This window comes from Myotis myotis, unplaced genomic scaffold, assembly GCF_014108235.1.
Source record: "Myotis myotis isolate mMyoMyo1 unplaced genomic scaffold, mMyoMyo1.p scaffold_m19_p_20, whole genome shotgun sequence".
Classification (NCBI taxonomy): domain Eukaryota; kingdom Metazoa; phylum Chordata; class Mammalia; order Chiroptera; family Vespertilionidae; genus Myotis; species Myotis myotis.
In genome coordinates, this window is record NW_023416325.1 from 6,298,333 (window position 1) to 6,313,551 (window position 15,219).

Here is a 15,219-nt window from a genome sequence, read left to right on the forward strand (position 1 = left end):
TCATTTAGATAAATAAATGAATCATTTGAAATCATTTTAAATTATTTATAAATGGTTCATTCCATGTATGTGCGTGTGTAACCTTATTCAACAACTATAGTGTATGCTTTTTAAGATCAGGATATTGCCGTAGCCTGTTTGGCTCAATGGATAGAGTGTTGGCCTATAGACTGAAGGGTCCTGGGTTCAGTTCTGGTCAAAGGCATGTGCCTCAGTTGCAGGCTCCTCCCAGGTCCAGACCCTGGTCTGGGCTCCTATGGGAGGCAACCAATCAATGTGTTTCTCTCTCATCCATTCTTTCTAAAAATCAATGGGAAAATACCCTTGGGCGAGGATTAACAAAAAAATGAAAATAAAATAAAAAGATCAGGATATGTCTTGCACCTCATGTTCTTGTCCTTGCTACCTGTCAGAAGTAACTATTCCTTTGGATGGTATTCAGGTCCATTTCTACCTGAGTCGCCTGTCTCCAGCCTCATCTCTGCTCTTGGGCTTTTTGGAGCAGCCTGGCTCCCTGCTGCCTCTACAGGGAGCAGGCACCACTACTGGAATGTCCTTTCTGAACTTCCTGGCTGGTCTATTTCCTCTTCACTCTCTAGCTCTCCGCTCCAGTCCCTTTCTCTCCGCGAACCGTGCACACTAGTCTGTTCTGGGCCTCATGGCTCATGAGCACCCTCGGTTTCCCCCGGAGGCACTTAACCCACTGCTTCCTGTAATCAACTTCATGATCCTAAGACTCCAACTGGAATTGTCTTAGAGGTCTCTATTCCCGCTGCCTGACAGGGGCATTGCTGGGCTAACAATCGCGATTAATGTGCTTTTATGTAACCAGGGAATTGCAGAAGGAGGGTAATGAAAAGTATTGCTTCAGTCTTTTTAACTGGATGATGTTGAATGGGACAACTGTAATAACACAAATTTACTTTACAACTCTCCCCGACAAGTTCAAAACACTTGGCATGCCCCCTGTTGTTCCATCCTCCATAGTTGATGATGTGGGTGAATTATGTCTTTTGGAAGAAAATTGAGCCTCCACCCTCAGCACCCTCCATGTGCAATATGGGTAGAATCGTTTCCCGTTGGTTGGATAAATGGCTGAATAATGGGGCTGTGGTTCTGGGCTGCATAAAGTCCTCTCAGCTGTTTTCTACCGCTCCTGACAACAATGCGCTTGGAAATGAACAAGATGCACCAGGAGGCTACTAGCCTAGCTACATGGCATTTTCTTTTAATTAAAATACATAATCCCTCAAATAATTGACTAAAAATACATTTAAAACATTTTAGCCTAGTGTGACCTCTTGTGCCTTAAAAATTCCTTTAGCAATTAATGGAATTCTTAGCTGTTTAATTCGCACAGCCTTGGACATCGTTTCTTTTGTTCTGAAAAGCTATTTAAATCTTTCATGGTTACTTAACATGTGTGTTTATGTATTGTTTCCTTTACTGCACTGTGTTTGCTGAACAATGGGAGCTTGTTTATTCTTTTTTAAAATATATTTTATTGATTTTTTACAGAGAGGAAGGGAGAGGGATAGAGAATTAGAAACATCGATGAGAGAAACATCGATCAGCTGCCTCCTGCACTCTCCCTACTGGGTATGTGCCTGCAACTAAGGTACATGCCCTTGGCAGGAATCGAACCTGGGACCCTTGAGTCCGCAGGCCAATGCTCTATCCACTGAGCCAAACTGGTTAAGGTGAGCTTGTTTATTCTTAACTGCAAATCATAAACAGCGCAGGAGTTTCTGCAAAGCAATGGGTGTCTCTGTGAGTGTTAGAAAAAGGAAGGGAGTGAGGGAAGGAGAGGAAATGAGCCCTGCACCACACATCCCCACCCCAACCACCCAAGAGCAGCTCCCTGTTCATAACTTGGGGAATTTTCAATGTAGGATTTCACTGGCAGAGAGAATTTTGCTACTTCAAAACAGGTTTGATAGCCACTAATGTCTCACATATTTAATCTGTTGTATCGTCTGATGTTGGTTCTTTCCTTATGAAAATGTAAGCTCCATGAAGGCAGGGGTTCTAGTGAGTATAGTAGGCGATTTTTCAAATGTGGGATCCATGAATTAGTTAATTTGACAAAGAAGGAATTATACTTTCCTGGCCAGTTTTGCTCAATGGAGAGAGCATAGGCCCACAGACCAAAGGGTTGCTGGTTCAATTCCTGGTCTAGGGCACATACTTTGGTTGCAGACTTGATCCCCGGTCCAGTCAAGGCACATGCGGGAGGCAACCAATCTATGTATCTCTCTCAAATCAATGTTTCTTTCTCTCCCTCTCCTCTACTCTCTCTAAATAAAATAAATAAAATAAAATAAAATAAAATAAAATAAAATAAAATAAAATAAAATAAAATGCCCTAACCGGTTTGGCTCAGTGGATAGAGTGTCGGCCTGCGGACTGAAGGGTCCCAGGTTCAATTCCGGTCAAGGGCATATACCTTGGTTGTGGGCATTTCCCCAGTAGGGGTGTGCAGGAGGCAGCTGATCGATATTTCTCTCTCATCAATGTTTCTAACTCTCTACCCTTCTCCCTTCCTCTCTGTAAGAAAATCAATAAAATATATTTTTTAAAAAATATCCTCTGGTGAGAATTAAAAAAAAAAAAAAAGGAGTTATACAAATTTGGTCTTCACTGACATCCAATAGGCTCAAGGTATTTAAACACAAGAGAACTTCCTTAGAGTTTGGGATGATTTAAGTGTAGGGTGACCGTATAGTAATTGCCTACACGGAGATGCTTTTGAAAATGAAAGGTGTGATGCTCATAGTTACAACATGTCCACAGACATAAGCAAGGACCTTGGACAGACCAGGACATAAACTCGCTCTCCTGAGTGACATCTCGAGGGGTTCTCTCATGAGGGCAAATCTGAAATTTCCCTTTTGGCAGAGGGGATTGTAGGTCCCATTGCCTTGGTCCTGTAAGAGGTGGTCATGACTTGTAGGAAACTATCCAGTTTGGTCTCATTGCACATCACTTGCTTCTCCCAATATTTGGGTGTCTGAAGATCGATCGGGCCACAGTGAGAAGAGGCAAGGTTCCGTGGGGTCAGAAAGAAATATCCTATCAACAGTGCTGGGTCCCTGGCCCTCGCCGTCAGGGAATGCAGAGTGAATGCGCTTTGCCTGCTGCAGTGACTAACTCTCACATCCCACTTGTGCTAATATCCCCTCCAAGCCCCTGATGGAGTATCCCGAGAGTAATGTCAGTTATTCTGAGGGCTCTGCCAGAGATAAGAAGCACATAGCAGGGGGACAGCCATCACTAACTGATGGGGACAATCCTCTGGGAATGAGAGGACTCAGAGTTAGAACAGCACCAGCTCTAAGATGTAAGTTACCTTGGCACATTGGGCAGTCCGGGCTCAGTTCCCAGCGTTTGCAAGGCACCACCCGGTGAGGGTGTGACAGAGTGTGTGACATTTGCAGCCCACGGGGCTGCTGTGGCCCTGCACTGAATGTAAGGAGTTTGCAATAAAGTAGAAGAGAGATGAGCAAGCCCAGTGAAACTCCCTTGCATTCTGGTATCAGGAGCTCAGGGTTTAACTCAGGCCATTTAAGAAGGTCACTGTTACGTTTTAGGAGATGGGCTTGACCTGTAACATAACCAAGTTTATGTGATAGATTCTTTTATAACGGTGTTACACTCTGTCCATAAAATCACAAGGGTCTCACCAGAAGAGGGTGAATCAGATGGTACAGACTGGCACTGCCCCAGATGTGTTTATTCTGTCCAGGCTCAGCACGTGATCATTAAATTCTACTGGAAAAACTAAATGAACATTTAGACTGAAGCTCACATGGTTTTTAGATGGTGTGCATGCTAGTAATGTGTCAATATTATGTATCCCTTCAGTCATGGAGCAATGTTTTAAAAATATTTTTTTTATTGATTTCAGAGATGAAGGGAGAGCAAGAGAGAGATAGAGACATCAATGATGAGAGAGAATCATTGATCAACTGCCTCCTGCATGCCCCCTGCTGGGGATTGAGTCTGCAACCTGGGCTTGTGCCCTGACTGGGAATGGAACCAGTGACCTCCTGGTTCATAGGTTGCCACTCAACCACTGAACCATGCCGGCCGGGCCAGTCATGAAGCAATGTATGTGCTGCTGTGGATTTCCCACGAGTGGGTCCTTCGTACATCATATAGAGTGGCCCAATTGGGAGGATAAGCAGCCCCTCTTCTCTCTGCAAAAGGCCCCATAGAACTGGTTTCATAAAACCGCAGATCCAGTTTCGAGTAGGGGCCCATCCCCACATCCCCGAAGGCCCGGTGCAGGCTGCTTCCTATCTGAGCTCTGTCCTCACCCCAGGCCCCGCTGAGGGGCTGTCACTGCGAGCAGCTAGAGGAAGAGGCAGTGGAGTGTCCCCTATAGAGGAGCCACTGGCAAGATGGTGTGGGCTTGGTGGCTCCTGGTTAGATATTAGGCCACTGAAACCTGACCTTGAGAAGTCAGCCTCTGGCTCTCTGAGCACTGGTCCTCACGCCACCAAATCAGACTTCCAGGTCCAACTTTTTGAAGAGTTTCAGTGTCGCCGACCCCTCCAAGGACTGGGGCAGGAATGCTGATTTGCTTCAACTTTAGTTGTTAAGAACAGGTTATGGCCCGGAGGAAACTGGGTCTGTAGAGCTGGACGCAGAAGTGAAAGGCGCGTCCCTAGTCATTTGGAGTCTAAAATTAGAGACCATACAAATGAGAGCAATCTGGAACAATGTGCTTAGGAGAATTCAGTGCAATAGCTACTCATCGCATGGCTTGCATTTGCTGGTCCTAGTATTTTACACCCCCACACCCCCCCCCCCGCAAATAAACAAACACACACAAAACGATGCTGCTTATCATGTGCTTTGCACACAGTAGTCATCTTTTCTTGCTGATAATGTGAAAGCGGGAAAGTGTGATGAGAAAGCAAAACATGGAAATAGCTGTTGGCTCGTGATTACAATTTCCCTGAGGTCATTGCACAGGGCAGGATTTTCCCCTGGAGCCAGAATCCACGAACCAGGAGCCAAAAGTAATTTTCCTCAGAAAAGCAGTAAGAGGGATATAATAACTTACAATGTGCTTTCCAGAATGTTCCTGCCTCCCCGCCTCATTCCTGCTCTTCCCTTGCTTTCCATGGTGTCCCAGTTCTGCTGTTGAAACGAAACCACTTGCAAGCCTGCCTCAAACACTCCCCACTGCACACCCAGGCTCATCTCTTGCACCACCCCCCCCCTACTCAATAGTTTCTATTTCCTTGAAATCCCAGTGAGGGGTTCAAACTCAACTCTTTGTTTTCCTGCTTCTTTAAAATAAAAGCCTGAGTGATCATCATGGTCTGGGTGCCTAGCAACTGCTTTAGACCCCATGGCTCCAAAGTTATTAACAAGCTGAGAGGTAAGAATCTCAGAACTGAGAAATCACAAAGCCGTGGGCCTTTGGGGGATAAGAAAAAGAGAGAGATCCTCTCATTCTGCCCTGTCTTCTGCAGGTTTGAGAGCCAAACATACCTTCCTTAGCTCCTCAGTAGACTAGCCTGCCATGTTACAAAGGGTCCAGCAGGTGGGACCCATAACAGTTAGGGCAGTGGTCAGCAAACTGCGGCCCCCTGAGTGTGGCTCTTCCACAAAATATCATGTGCGGGCGCGCACGTACAGTGCGATTGAAACTTCGTGGCCACACTCAAGGTGCCAAAGAGCCGCATGTGGCTCGTGAGCCGCAGTTTGCCTACCACTGAGTTAGGGATTGGAGGCCTATCCTCCATTGCAAAGAGGTCCAGTGGGTGGAGTTATGAAAACAGTTGTGGGGGTGTAAGGTGGTACAACCTAGGGAATATAGTCAATAATATTGTAGTAACTATATGTGGTACCAAGTGGATACTAGGCTTATTGGGGTGATCACTTCATAAGTATGTAACTATCTAAGCCAGCGGTTCTCAACCTTCTGGCCCTTTAAATACATTTCCTCATGTTGTGACCCAACCATAAACTTATTTTCGTTGCTACTTCATCACTGTAATGTTGCTACTGTTATGAATCGTAATGTAAATATCTGATATGCAGGATGGTCTTAGGCAACCCCTGTGAAAGGGTCGTTCGACCGCCAAAGGGGTCGCGACCCATAGGTTGAGAACCGCTGAATTCTAAGCACTATGTTATACATCAGAAGCTAATATAGTACTGTAATTTAAACAATTTAAAGTGGTACCATAGAGGAAGATAGAAAACAGAGGGCCAGAGAATCTTGGTACCTCACTCAGTTGATAGAACTGTATACTGAGACCCACACTGGAACCCCAGCACGTCAAAGGAGCACACAAAACATCTTTTGTTTGTGCTTTTGCATTCTCCACAAATCTACAGGAGGGTCTAATGAGACAGGCAGTCTGTCCTTTTCCCCAAAACTGAGGGACCCAGGTGTCTAGGGATGTAGGTGGAGAACCTAGCAATGTCAGCAGTCAGAGAGGCAGCCACGCTCAGAGCTCCCTCCTGGCCAGGCCGGTGCCCACTGTAGTCATGGCAGCGCTGCCGAGACAGAAAATAAACAGCAATGAAGCATGCATTATTCACTCCCTTTCACCTGGCTGGCTCTTCACAAGGAAAGCAGTAGAGTGTTTCTTCATCACAGCAGGAGAGCTACCTACGCAGGTGCTGACCCAGGGTCCCTCAGGGCTCGGCGCCTCCATCTCAGAAATTGACCGGGCTGCCTCCTCTCGTCCTCCCTGTGTTCTGCTTCCCCACCATCTCATCAGTGTCCTTGCTAATTGGACAAAGTTAGTACCTAATTAATAATGCCTATGACACAAGAGTTCCCGGATGAGCTGTCGCCCCCATTGACAATCTGCTGGTGATTGAGAAATTCTGTTCCCCTCAATAATAACTGATGGAAATGGTCTCTCCTTTTCTGCAGCTCATTGGCTGTGCAGTTGTAAATATCACTGTTTTCTTCTCGAGATGAATTGCCTTCTGATTTTAAGCTCAAGAATCTTTAGGTTTTTCTATGTCTTTGTCTCTTCTCATGAGATTCCAAGGGAGATATATTCCTTATTTTGCTATAGTTTTTCTTTAAACACACACACACACACACACACACACACACACACACACAATTCTAATCAATGACTGGAAGGAACACATTACAGTGGGGCCTTGACTTACGAGTTTAATTCGTTCCGTGACGGAGCTCGTAACTCAAATTACCCATATGTCAAATCAATTTTTACCATTACAATGACACGTGATGCTGGGCTGATGTTGTGGCGTTCACTGTGACGTTCGCTGCGCCAACTAGCGGTGGGGTATCTGAAGCTGGCTCATAACCCGAATTTTAGCTAGAAACTCAAAGCAAAAAATCGGCCGAGAGACGGCTCGTATCTCGAAAAACTCGTTAGTCGGGACACTCGTAAGTCAAGGCCCCACTGTATTTTTTTTCAACCAGCTATTGATTATCAAACGTTAGACCTAACAACTTTTTAAGAATAATCTAGTCCAACCCCATTACCTTTACCAGTGATGATACAGGAGGCTCAGCATGTTTAAGCAGCTTACTCAAATGTAATTCAGTCTGTTTGAACGTCAGAAGTCGGGGAGTGGAGGATGTAACTCCCGATCCTAAGCCAAAGCCTCAGAGGATGTGGGGGAGGAAGGGCACTTGTTTAAGACCTAGATTCTGAAGGCCCAAGGACCAGGAGCTCTGACTTCCAAGAGTCAGAGAAGAAGGATGTCCCAGCTCAAGAGGAAAGAGAATTTGCCCTTCCTCCAACTTCTTGTTCTTTCAGGTCCTCAAAGGCCTGGATGGTGGCCACCCACCTTGGGGAGGGGAATCATTACTGGGTCTACTGACTCAGATGCTAGTCTCTTCTGGAAACACCCTCAGGGACACACTCAGGATTAACATTTACCAGCCATCCAGGCATCCCTGATCCCAGCAAGTGACACAGAAGAGAAGCCATCACATGGCCCTCAGATCCTGTTGGCTCTGTCCTGGTGAACCCATAGGTCAGCTCTGGCAGTGGAGGTGAAGGACAGGGGAGGTGTGGTGCCAAGCATGGTGCCTTCGCTGCCACTGAGGCCCCTTTCCTTACCTCACAATATCTGTTTCCTGGTTTGGAAAGATCAGGGAGGGAAGTCATATAAGTAAGAAGGGATGTTTTTAGAGAAAACAGAGGAGGGCAGAGAGAAGAGAGCAGCATCATTTTCCTGTATTCCAGTTACCCTCAAACCCAGGAAAATGGGCCTCACATCATTCAAGTGGATGATTAGTGGTACCTTTAAGACATTATTCCAATCTACCCATCAAGGGGAGGGAATAAAAGCAGTTACTTGTCAAAATCGGCATGAAAAGGAGTCTTAGAAGAGAAAGGAAATAATTAATTTCCCCCATTAATACGAGACATTACCCTCAGACACACACAGTCCTTCATACTTGTCAAAACCCTTTCCTGCCCATCTCTGAGCAGCTGCAGAACAGTGACAGATGAGAGCCACCTTGACACCACAGGATGTCTCCGTTCCTGAGCCTGCAATGTCAGGACCCCAGAGAAGGCCAGGGCAACCGAGGTCACATCAGATGCTCCTACTCCCCAGGTCATGCCAGGTGTACTACAAGCCCCGAGTGCCTCCCCAGCAAAGGAAGCCTGGGAGTCTACAGGTGTGGCTGGCACCTGGAGAGCGAAGGCCACAGAGCCCTCAGGGTACTAACCAGGGGATCATCTCAGTCATCCTTGTACAGGAGCATCCCCTGGAAAGGCTGATCTGGGGCTCCCTCTGAGGCCAATGCAGTCAATCTGTGAGCATGGGCACAAGATCTGTTGTAAAGTGTTCTTTGGGTGATTCCGGTGTGCCCCCTGGAGGAGACCTCTAGGCACTTCCTCCTAGACCTCACCGCCCATTGGTTCCTTGACTGTCTCTTCTACTGCCCCTTCCACCAGACAAAACCCTTCACATCCTTTCATCTCTGGCTTTTCTCCTGGGGGGGGGGGGGATGGGGGGGGGAAGAGCCCAGTGAATCAGAATTGATCTTTCTGGACACGCCCACTGGATGACTTACTTGAGTCCTTCTCTTCTCCTGTCAGCTGTCCCATCAGAACAGGGGAACGACTCAGGAAACTCACCATTGGCGGGAAATGTCTTTGTGTCCCCAGCTACTGGGAGCATCATCAATGCACTCTTTCCCCCTCTAGACTCTCAGTTGACTTTCACGGTAACACATGGGTCTTGTCATTAAGCTCCAGGGAAGGAGGCCAGCCGGCAGCCTGGATCCAGCTAAGCTGCTCCTTCCTTGGGGAAGGTCCCGGTGGCCTCGGCCTGAGAAAGGTTATCTGAGCCCAAGACAAGGAGCTTCTGTCACTGCCGGCGAGTGAGATGTTGACCCAGAGGCTCAGTATCCAAACCCAAATGACTTTAGCACAAGTCCATCGCTTGTATTAATTAAGGGAAAATGAAACAGTGGGCTTATCACACTTTTCATTAATTTCAATGCAGTGAAGGGATGCCTCTGGGAGCTGCGAGCAGGCAGGGATGGAGTGTACTGCTGTCCACACGCCCTGGTTTAATTAAGGAGGGGGAGCCCCGAGGTGCTTATGGCCAGCAGTAGTCTAAGGAGAGTCAAGGGGTGGAGGGCAGGAACTGGCAGAAACAGGAGAGATTAAGTAAGTGGAGAGGGAGAGTGATTTTTTGTTTTGTTTTATTTTTGGGAGGAAGGGGGGCTCAGAGTTTCCAAGCGTGTAGCCACCAGTAGAGTGAACAAATACTGTAGGTTTATCTTATACTAGATACACTAGGAGTTCAAAGAAGGAGAAAGTGCAATTCCTTCTCAGAGCAGGTCAGAGGCATGCACCTAATTAAATGGCATTTGATGCCAACTTTCCAAGCCAGGATTAATATGCTCATCTATAAGAGCCCCTGTGCTGGACAGTAGGCAAACTTCTTGCATTTCCAGAAATGCTACCATTTGAGCCAGATGGACTCGTGGGTGCTCACCTCTCCCCACTTGCACCGGCTTCCTTCCGGCTGCTGGTTTTCTCGTCCAGCTTTCTTGTTCATCCGAGTTCTTCCTATGGCATTTCTCCCCCTTGCCTTTTCTTCTCTGTGTAGATGCCTCCTTGAACTCTGATCCTCCCCCCACTCCTCCCCCATTCTTATACTCCTGCTCATTTTCTCTATGGCACCTGCACCCAGGCATGTGCCACTGCGTCACCAACTGACAGGTCTCCTGGCAAAAGCTGTGATGGGTGCTGACATTTAACCTCACAACGTAACTTCTGTAGGTAGAGCAGCTGCTTTCCATGGCTCATGAGAAGGATGGCACTTAGGAGGCAACTTTTAATCACGTCAAAGGGTTTGCCAGGCAGGGTTTGCCCCGCTAGGAGGACAACTTTTTGGACTATGTGAATCATCTAGCATCAGAGTAGGCCAGCCGCCGAAGCCATCCCTAGGGGAAGATATTCTGCGAGGGGTAATAATCCAAAAAAGTGGAAGGCTGATGCCTTTGATCCTCATCATCCTTTCTTTCTTTTTTTTTAAAAAATATATTTTATTGCTTTTTACAGAGAGGAAGGGAGAGGGATAGAGAGTTAGAAACATCGATGAGAGAGAAACATCGATCAGCTGCCTTCTGCACACCCACTACTGGGGATGTGCCCGCAACCAAGGTACATGCCCTTGACTGGAATCAAACCTGGGACCCTTCAGTCCGCAGGCCAATGCTCTATCCACTGAGCCAAACCGGTCAGGGCCCTCATCATCCTTTTAACTTCATAATTCCAAGGAATTGGCTGAGACAAAAGAAGAAAAACATTGGACATGAGTGATGGTCCACAGGCAGCTGGCATGGCAGGACAGGATGGAAAGCGGGGAAGAGCTGGGTCAAGAAGCTTCCAGAATTTACCCTGGATTTCCTATTCGATCTCTTCATCCCTAATAGTTTAGGCTTCATCCAACTCTAATGACCCCCAATACTGCCCTTGGGGGAGCTGAAGACAATCAATAATTTAAAAAGTGAGCTCAGGGACAGGGAAGTATAAACTGCCCCAATTTGGGGCTCATGAGACTATAGACCAGCAGTTCTCAACCTGTGGGTTGCTACCCCTTTGGGGGTCAAATGGCCCTTTCACAGGGGTCGCCTAAGACCATCGGAAAACACATATATAATTACATATTGTTTTTGTGATTAATCACTATGCTTCAATTATGTTCAATTTGTAACAATGAAATTGGGGATCACCACAACATGAGGAACTGTATTAAAGGGTCGCGGCATTAGGAAGGTTGAGAACCACTGCTGTAGACTATCCAGGGTCAAGGGCCTTGCCTTCCACACCATCTCCACCCCCACAGCATCTAACTCAACTCTGCTGTTTTGTGGGTGTGAGGTCAGGGCCACGGGCTGCGCTAGGCTCCTTCCCAGAGACAGTTCTGTGCTCCTCCCTTTCTGAGATAGAGCAGTCGCTGTCCAGCCTTGGCTTGTTCTTTGCATTCTCTGACTGTGTGAAGTCATAGTATGGTCCCTGGAGAAGAAACCCCTGGTGCCCACAGAACCCCACCCCCAGGCATGTGCCCTGCTCCTGAGGGGCCCTGTCCCAGGGACCTCCCACGTCCCCTGGTAAACGGTCTCATTTGTGTCCTTGCAGATCTTAATCTGGCTAATACAGTGAATTGAACTTTTCTTTGAAGTGCTCCTCCGTGGAATGAAATGACCCCTCTTTTCTATTATATTTCTGCCAGTGTTCACAGTCACTTCCTTTTGCCCGCACTCATGGTATGTGGGGCTGTCTGAACATGTAAGACAGTTGATAATGCCTCTGGGTTACTGGCTTGTTACAGGACATCTTACCATGAAGCGAAACTGCGGGGCACATTGGGAGCTCCTGTTTCCCTACATTCTGTCAGAGAACCTATTGTAGTCTTGCAGCCTATCTCGTTAAGATCCCTTCTGAATGTATCTTCAGAATGTTTCCCACAGCACCCAGCCCACTTTGCCTGCAGCTGCCTTTCCTTCCCTCCTCACAATAGTGCAACCTTCCTCCTCCTCCCCCCTCCTCCTCCTCTTCCTCCTCCTCTTCTCCTTTTTCTTCCTCTCTCTGTGTTTCTCTGTGCCCGTTTCCCTCCCTTTGCCTCCGTAGTCAGTGGTTTGGCTTCCTGGCAGCTAGCAAAGAGGATGAACACGTGTTTTGGCCTTGCCCCTTGCTCTGCAGCATGGAATCAGAATTGTGCATTGCAACCAGAACTGGAGAGGGCAGGAGAGCATTAAACCCTGCAGTTTCCTAGATCTCCAGGCACGGAGCCACCTAGATTTGTCCTGCTTTAAAAGCTCACCCAGGACTCACAGTGGATAAGAAAATAGCATCTTATCACCTTCAATGGGCTTGCGATGGGAGGAGCTTCAACATACGCCTCACATTTCTTAGCAAAGGAGCTGCGTTGACAGGATGCGTATTTTGGAGTAAGACCATAAAGACTTGGTGGGAATGTTAGCTTTAGGGGTTCAGGCACTCAGCCTCCGTGGATCCTCCGAGCCCGGTTCTTGATGTGCTGCTCCGCAGAGACCTGGGCACTGGGGGCACTCGGTGGCCCTTGTTGACCTACTGGCCACCTCACAGGCCCAGGTAACTATACGTGTGTGAGTAGGAGGAGCCTAGAGCAGAAGTTGGCAGTGCCTTTCAGCTTCACTGCTCAGAGTGGGCCTCAGCCCCGCAGCACGGAGAAACTTGTTAGGAATACAGAATCCCAGGCCCCCCTCTCGGCCCACTGATTCAGATCTCCCTCTATATATTTTAAATCCCAGAAGAATTCATATGCAAATTAAAATCTGAGAAGCACTCACTTTACAGCACAAATTTGACAAATTCATCTCTCACCTAATGAGGTAGCATTATCGTAATGATCCCCATTTTACAAGAAGCACTTCCTTCCTTCCTTTCTGCTGTCACATATCCATCCCATAAAAAGGGCGTTACAGATGGTGAAAATGAATTCCCTCTCCTCCCATGAAGGACCCAGGAACTGTCCTACTCACAAATGCGGGGAACCACTCAGGGTCCTGGCACACTGGCCTGCCTCTTCTGGGAATGGAACCCTTCCCTTTGAGCAGCCATCACTCTTACATTGACTTGTATTCATTGCCTTTCACGGCAACTGTCTTGTCCTGTTTCCCATGATATGGTCTCTCCCCTTCTCTCCCAGAAGAGGGGTCAGGAACCCTGCCTGAGGCACCAGTCAGGCCCCCTGCATGGGGGCTGCTCATTTGTTTGGATAAATGCGGTGGGGTTGAATTACCTGTGGCAAATACCCTCTAGTGCACTTGGAAAGAATAATAGAGTCTTCCAAGGAAGCCAGACTTTCGATCCTGCCACATTTATTCATCGCAGAAAAGGAACAGTGCAATGAATCTACAAAGTCGTTTTGGTGTGATTAATTTTGTTGTTTAACCCTTATAAATCATAGGTTGGTCACCCAGCCTTTTTTCAACAAGTGAGGCAATATTCATCTTTATTAGACTCCCTGAAATGAGTGATCTTAGAATCTCCTTTAATTATGAAATTCTAAGTCTAAGAACAATAAGGAAAAAAGGAATATGAATATATATCTCCCTCTAATGAACCTTGAGGAATTACGATATGAACTAACCTGGTTGATTAAACGTCTGTTGGGGTCGAGAGCTGCGACCAGCACCATCACTCTGAGATTCCTACAGATAGGGCCCTACCCCAAGCCCCAGGAGGCTCCATGCTCTGCAGTGTCTTCTCTGACATTTTTTAAGTTTCCCTCTAAGCCTCCAGAATGCTCCCCACAAAGCCGGGTATTTAATCCTTGAGACCATTCTAGTAACCGCGGACCCATCATTTGGGACTATCATGTTTATGTTGGCAAGAGATTATAACACACCTAATACATAGCAGTCACAAAGTCCTTTCCTATTCATTCATTCTTTACTTTATCTTCTCCTTCACAGTTTGAAACCAAACTGTTTGGCTGTTTGGCATTTATTTGTATTAACATGTTAAGGGGCCACTTATTTGTTCTGCAAGAAGTAGTAGTTTGTATTCTGTATTCAGAGGCATTTCTACATAGTGAAAAAATGAAGGTGGCCATACTAACATACTCTAAAGTTATTCCCACAGTCTTTGTTATATTATTGACCAGGGCAATTCTCTAAAATATCAGATTCTAGTAATGTGCTGTCCTGTTTCGCTTGTACTCTTTTAGTTTATCCTCATACGAATCATATAAGAAAAAAAATATCTTCTCACCAAATAGTCTAAAAAGTTAAAGTGAGTTGGACAAAAAGGCATTGATCCAAGACTCCAGCAGAAAAGTCCTTTCTTCAAATGCCATCATTTTGGACCAACGTGGCGATTTATAATCTTGATGTCTAAACCCCCTCTCTGCAGCGCTTCAGATCCCTCCTCCTCCCAGTTCTAGACGTGCATGTGCTCCGTCCCTGGTTTCCCAGTTTCATGATTGCTCTCTGTCTGCTCCTTTGCTCCCAGAAGGCCAGGGCTTTGTGAGTGAGGACGAATACCTGGAAATCTCTGACATCAAACGTGACCAGTCGGGAGAGTATGAATGCAGCGCCTTGAACGATGTGGCTGCTCCTGATGTGCGGAAAGTCAAAATCACCGTAAACTGTGAGTGCATTGTCAGGGAGTCCAGAGGGGGCAGGGAGGGGAGAGATGGAGGAGGGTCTAAGAGGGACAAGCTGGTAATGGCAATGCTGTTTTCTGAAAGACCCAGTTGTCTCCATCAGGAAAATACTTGACTAAATTGCTGTGCCCCATTCCAGTCTTCCTGTGACTGTCACAGCTCTTAGCCAATGGGGAGAATGGATAGCTTTGAGTTGGCTTAAAGTCCTAAAGAAGATGCTGGGGGTGAGGCAATATCTTCAAGCAAGAAGGTTTTCCCCTAAAATAGTTGGTAATTTAACTGGGAAGGGAAGGTGCCGAAAGAAATCCATCTGTCAACAGGGCGACTGAATGTGCCCTTTATCCATGTCATGAATTGCTTTGCCTTTTCCCACAGACCCTCCCTATATCTCAAAAGCCAAGAACATGGGTGTGTCCGTTGGTCAGAAGGGCATCCTAAGCTGTGAAGCATCTGCCGTGCCCACCGCTGAATTCCAGTGGTTCAGGGAAGACACCAGGTACCGTGAGAATGGAAACAGGGCTGTCTGAGCAGAGCTGACGGGGCGTTTCCTACATGGGAGGAGAGGGGTGCAGTAAGGGAGGA

The 15,219-nt window shown here is 47.0% G+C and overlaps 1 protein-coding gene across 3 annotated transcripts in view; it reads left to right on the forward strand.

The window, feature by feature from the left end:
- Window positions 1-15,219, forward strand: part of OPCML (opioid binding protein/cell adhesion molecule like) — an 855,685-nt gene that overhangs the window by 824,295 nt on the left and 16,171 nt on the right. For 2 of the 3 annotated variants that reach the window (XM_036354494.1, XM_036354492.1), the window contains 2 exons: window positions 14,484-14,621; window positions 15,013-15,133. In XM_036354494.1, coding sequence (XP_036210387.1) covers window positions 14,484-14,621; window positions 15,013-15,133 — 259 coding nt within the window. The remainder of the gene's footprint in view (window positions 1-14,483; window positions 14,622-15,012; window positions 15,134-15,219) is intronic. The other variant, XM_036354493.1, reaches the window with a different exon arrangement.